The sequence below is a fragment of the Danio rerio genome, chromosome 20 (assembly GCF_052040795.2).
Source record: "Danio rerio strain M-AB ecotype USA chromosome 20, GRCz13ab, whole genome shotgun sequence".
Lineage (NCBI taxonomy): Eukaryota > Metazoa > Chordata > Actinopteri > Cypriniformes > Danionidae > Danio > Danio rerio.
Genome location: NC_141040.1, coordinates 53999001 through 54005000, shown reverse-complemented (window position 1 = coordinate 54005000; position 6000 = coordinate 53999001). Strand labels below are relative to the sequence as shown.

The 6000-nt window shown below is 36.9% G+C and overlaps 1 protein-coding gene across 7 annotated transcripts in view; it reads left to right on the top strand.

Moving 5' to 3' along the window:
* Positions 1–6000, top strand: part of kif13bb (kinesin family member 13Bb) — an 84771-nt gene that overhangs the window by 24418 nt on the left and 54353 nt on the right. For all 7 annotated transcript variants that reach the window (XM_087298620.1, XM_087298616.1, XM_087298619.1 and 4 more), the window contains 4 exons: positions 2222–2309; positions 2396–2530; positions 4456–4568; positions 5658–5769. In XM_087298620.1, the coding sequence (XP_087154746.1) occupies positions 2222–2309; positions 2396–2530; positions 4456–4568; positions 5658–5769 (448 nt within the window). The remainder of the gene's footprint in view (positions 1–2221; positions 2310–2395; positions 2531–4455; positions 4569–5657; positions 5770–6000) is intronic.

Sequence of the window (6000 nt, the reverse complement as noted above, 5' to 3'; positions counted from 1 at the left end):
TAAACGAACGTTAACGTTACTCTGTCAACAGTCTATTGTCTAAATTACCGCGCTAACAGAGCTAACATTGCGTAAACAGAGCACCCGATTGCAAACTTCCCGATCCCGATCAAACTCCGCTACAAGTTTATAAACTGCATCTGGAACCCAATTAAAGTACAAAAATCTATTTAACAAAAATAGTGATGCAGTTAAGTATTTTTTTCGCTCAGCCGAGCCTTCTGTCTGTATCTGTGAAGAAGATTGTGCCAGACACCTCCGCCCCGCCCTCCGACTGAGCGTCTCTCTCTCTCTCTCTCTCTCTCTCTCTCTCTCACTCACTCACGGGGGCACGCACTGTGGTCTCATGAGGAAACGCTGCTTTTTGATATAGTGTTTTTCTTGCTCCCGAATACAAATAATTTTTCATGTATTTGTTCGAAATAATTATTCGTAAAAACACGCTATTCGTGCCTTTCCGAATACCGTATTCGGGTTCGGCTCCACCCTTAATGTATATATATATGTATATATATCAATTTTATTTGCTGTAGCTGTGTTGCTTACATTATAAAATATGCTTTTTTTCGTACATATACTTTTTGTATTTTCTAGTTCAAATATCTAAAAAAATCACTTTAAATCAAAATCAAATTAAATCAGGAAGCATTTTCCACAGAAAATCTGTCTAGAAAATGTTTATTCTTTAAGATTTTTTAAATATTTGGACAAGAAACAAGACAAAAACAATAAAAAGGAAAGAATTTTTGCAGTATTTACCAACTGTCAATGATTCATAGTACATGGCTGTGAAATTTGATCACAAGAAAACCAACCATGATATATAAATTTTTTTGCAAATGAAGAGTAAAAAATGCATCAAAAAGTTATAAGATGCATGTTGCATGTTCAAGATGCATGTTCAACAAGCTGAAAAATGCAGAGATAGAGGGCTCATATCTAAATTAGCCAGAGCAGCAGCATCACAATTAACCTAGTTAAGCCTTTAAATGTCACTTTAAGCTGTATAGAAGTGTCTTGAAGAATATCTAGTCAAATATTATTTACTGTCATCGTGGCAAAGATAAAATAAATCAGTTATTAGAAATGAGTTATTAAAACAATTATGTTTAGAAATGTGTTAAAAAAAAACTTCTCTCCGTTAAACAGAAATTAGGGAAGAAATAAACAGAGGGGCTAATAATTCAGGGGGGCTAACAATTCTGACTTCAACTGTGCATGTTACAGTTTTCTGTAAACTAAAGACATTTATTACAACTTGGCCAACCTATTTGATGTATTTTATGCATAGCCCTGGTTTATTTTTAATCATGCAAAATTTTGCATTGCCACTAGATTAATATATTTTCTTCAAGAACAGTAACTGATTGGAATACTCAGAAAGGTGAGCACAGACTCCTCTGAGCACTTATAATGCCTCCAGCAGTGGAGAACATTAGTTATTTACTCATCAATTTAAAAAGAGCATTATTTTTAAGTTTTTCTTTTTAATTTATCTAATATTTTCAGCAAAAATACCATCTACAAGACTTTGCAAAGGTCTGCAAGGGTTAAATAAATAAAAAAACCCTTTAAATTATATGTTCTTGTCCTATTGATATCTTTATATATTTTGGCGGAAATAAATAGTGTGAGCCCATATTCCTGTATAAAGTTTTACAATTGCAATCGCTCATCTGTCAGTAGTTAAAAAGGCTGGTGCGTCTCTAATGTATTGTTGATCCACCATTACGGGAAGAGCCACCTGGTGGCAGCTGGGTGTACTGCAGCCACAGCGGTAAATGGCTGCAGTCAGAGTAGATTAATTAATTCAGATCTTTTGTACATTTAGATAAATATTGATTCTTGGCGCCAGAGCATATTGATATATTTGCCCCACCCATAATCTATAACCAAACTCTCCGACAAACTAAAACAAAAGTTAGTAATTTCATGCACACTTATATAAATATATATATATAAATATATACATACACATACACACACATATATATATATATATATATATATATATATATATATATATATTATATATATATATATTTTTTTTAATAAAATGTTCATTATATTTTATTTTTTATTGTGTATTTATTTATTTATTTATTTTTTCATTCATTCATTTTACACCTACACTATTGTTGTATATTTTAAATTATTTGTGTTGACTATGACAAAAATATCGCTGTCTCTGATTTAATTGTCGCTGGTTTGTGTCTCTCAGGAGCCGGCAGGCGCTGAAGGTGCGAGAGCATAATGTTTTGGGCCCATATGTGGATGGTCTCTCCCGTCTCGCCGTCAGCAGTTATAAGGTTAATCCGACACCCTAATAAAACTCCTCATGTCTGAATCTGTGTGTAAAGCAGCACGATCATCAGTGTCTGTAATTGTTTTTCAGGACATCGAGTCTCTGATGTCGGAGGGGAATAAATCTCGAACTGTGGCGGCAACAAACATGAACGAGGAGAGCAGTCGATCGCACGCTGTCTTCAACATCATCCTCACACACACACTTAGAGACATGAAGACAGGGGTGAGACTCTGCAAATTAAAACGCTTCATACAAGCCCAATGCTTCATATACATTATGCTATTGTAGTAGTTTAACTCTTCTGACACTTCTGTATTCAAAGGGAACTTATTACGCCTTTTTAAGATGTCAAATAAGTCTCTGATGTCCCTAGAGTGTGTATTTGAGGTTTCGGCTCAAAATACCACACAAGTAATATTTTATAACTCTTTGAAACGGCCCCTTTTAGGCTTTGACCCTAATTGTGATGTTTTGGTGACCGTCGGTTTAAATTTAAATGAGATTGTGGTCTTTTTTTAAAAGATGCCGGTGCTACAAATGCCTATGTGTCAGCATAGTGGCAGATTCAAAGCTCTAATAGTGAACAGCTGCTTCTCAATCAAGGCTGTCTATGCTACTTTGGGAGAGATGGTTACTAATGGGCGGTGCTTGTGTGAATATAAGAAATAACTAATACATTTTAAACATTATTTCCTGGCTATGTTGCCACTTGCCCTTATTAAAGTGTTTTTTTTTTTTTTTTGCTCAATAGTTCCTCTTACCCATTATAAAGACATAAGGTTTGTTTTTGCGCAAATGTGTTTGTGTCTGAGCTCACTAAGAAATGCCGTTTGACAAGCAATAAACAAATAAATCAAATAAAATAGTTGCAGCTTGTTTGTCATGCAAGTAAACACCGATGAAGTAAAAATAATTATCCATCGTGTAAATTGTTTTATCTTATTATTTTCTTTCATATATATCCCAATTGACGTGTACAGAGCAAGAACATTTTTACCGTATTTCCTTTAATGTTTAATTAATTATTTTTTTTAAATCTAATAATTAAGTCTTTGTTTTTTAGTTTCAAGCTGTTTTGTTTTTCAATATTAGTAGTCCCCTTTAATTATTAATATAAAATTATTTTTTGATTGGCTACACAACAAACCACAATTATCCAATAACTTGCCTACTTGGCTGGCAGCTAGCTCTCTGCAACTCTCACATAGTCGCCCACTGAAGCTAAGCAGGGCCCAGTCAGTACCTGGGAGACCACATGGGAAAGCTAGGTTGCAACCTTAAGTGGTGTTAGTGAGGCCAGCAGGGGGTGCTCAACCAGCGGTCTGTGTGGGTCCTTATGCCCCAGTATAGTGACGGGAACTTTGTAGCGCTCAGTAAGCGCTGACTTTAACTGAGGTCCTGAATCTCTGTGGTCGTTAAATATCCCAGAATGCCCTTCGAAAAGAAGTAGATCTTTAACCCCGGCATCCTGGCCAAATAAGCGCAGTCATGGCCTCCTGACCATCCCCATATCATAATTGGCTTTATCACTCTGTCTCCTCTCCACCAATCGACTGGTGTGTGGTGTGCAGTCTGGTGTAATATGGCTGCCGTCGTGTCATCCAGGTGAAACTGCACCTTATCCACCACCAAAGCGCTTTGAGTGTCTAGAAAAGCGCTATATAAATGTAATGGTGATTATTATTATTATTATTATTATTATTACCTAAGTAAGCCTTTAAATGTCACTTTAAGCTGAATACTATTATCTTGAAAAACATCTACTAAATAAAATGTACTGTCATCTTGGCAAACACAAAATAAATGAGTTATTAAAACGATTATGTTTAAAAATGTGTAGAGAAAATGTTCACTGTTAAACAACACTTGGGAAATTATTTTAAAAATTAATTTTTACATGAGGGCTCATAGTTTTGACTTCAACTGCATATACATGTATTTTTTAAACCTGATTTGATGCAATTTTAATCTATTTTAATTATTCGTTGTTTTTGTTTAATCTTCTTCTTGTGTGATTATTTTGTGTTTCTTTTAATTTTGCTGTTCATGTAAAGAACTTTGAATTATTACCATTATGTTTAAAATATCTCTATAAATAAACGTGTGTTGTTGATGTTCTGGACTGACGTGTGCTGTGTGTGTTTCAGACGAGTGGGGAGAAGGTGAGTAAACTCAGTCTGGTGGATCTGGCTGGCAGTGAGAGAGCAGATAAAACTGGAGCTGCAGGAGAAAGACTCAAGGAAGGCAGCAACATTAACAGGTCAAACACACACACACACACACACACACAGGCACACACAGGCCATTTAATTAGGTACAACTGTCTAACTGCTCGTTTACCAAATTTCTATTCAGCCAATCACATGGCAGCAACTCAATGCATTAAGGCAGGTAGACATAGTCAAGACGATCTGCTGCAGTTCAGCCTGAGCATCAGAATGGGGAAGAAAGGTGATTTAAGTGACTTTAAACGTGGCATGGTTGTTGGTGCCAGACGGGCTGGTCTGAGTATTTCAGAAACTGCTCATCTACTGGGGTTTTCACGCACAACCATCTCTAGGGTTTACAGAGAATGATCTGAAAAAGAGGAAATATCCAGTGAGCGGCAGTTCTGTGAGCGCAAACGCCCTGTTGATGCCAGAGGTCAGAGGAGAATGGCCAGACTGGTTCCAGCTGATAGAAAGGCAACAATAACTCAAATAAGCACTCGATACAACCGAGGCAGAAGAGCATCTCTGAACACACGAGTGCAACCTACAATTCACACAGGCTCACCAAAACTGGACAATAGAAGATTGGAGAAATGTTGCCTGGTCTGATGAGTCTCGATTTCTGCTGCAACATTCGGATGGTCTGGTCAGATCTTTAAATCAACAACATGAAAGCATGGATCCATCCTGCCTTGTATCAACGGTTCAGGCTGGTGCTGGTGGTGTAATGGTGTGGGGGATATTTTCTTGGCACACTTTGGGCTCATTAGTACCAATTGGGCATCATGTCAACGCCACAACCTACCTGAGTATTGTTGCTGACCAAGTCCAGCCCTTTATAACCACAATGTACTCATCTTCTGATGGCTACTTCCAGCAGGAAAACACACCATGTCATAAATCATGAATCATCTCAGACTGGTTTCTTGAACGTGACAATGAGTTCACTGTACTCAAATGGCCTCCTCAGTCACCAGCTCTCAATCCAATAGAGCACCTTTAGGATGTGGTGGAACGAGAGATTCACATCATGGATGTTCAGCCGACAAATCTGCAGCAACTGTGTGACGCTATCATGTCAATATGTAGGTACTTGTAAGGTTGTATTCAGTTGTTCTTTGTGCTAATGTGTGTTTTAGGTCTCTGACCACTCTTGGACTGGTGATTTCAGCATTGGCGGAGCAGGGCGCAGGAAAAAACAAGAGTAAATTTGTCCCTTACAGAGACTCAGTGCTTACCTGGTTACTAAAGGTGACTATATGCTGTTTATTTCCCAAATGATGTTTAACAGAGCAAGGAATTTCTCACAGTATTTCCTATATAATATTTTTCTTCTGGAGAAGGTCTTATTTAATTTATTTCAGCTAGAATAAAAGCAGTTTTTAATTTTTAAGGTCAAAATTATTAGCCCCCCCTAAGCAATATTTTTTTAATAGTCTACAGAACAAACCACTGTTATACAATAACTTGCCTAATTACCCA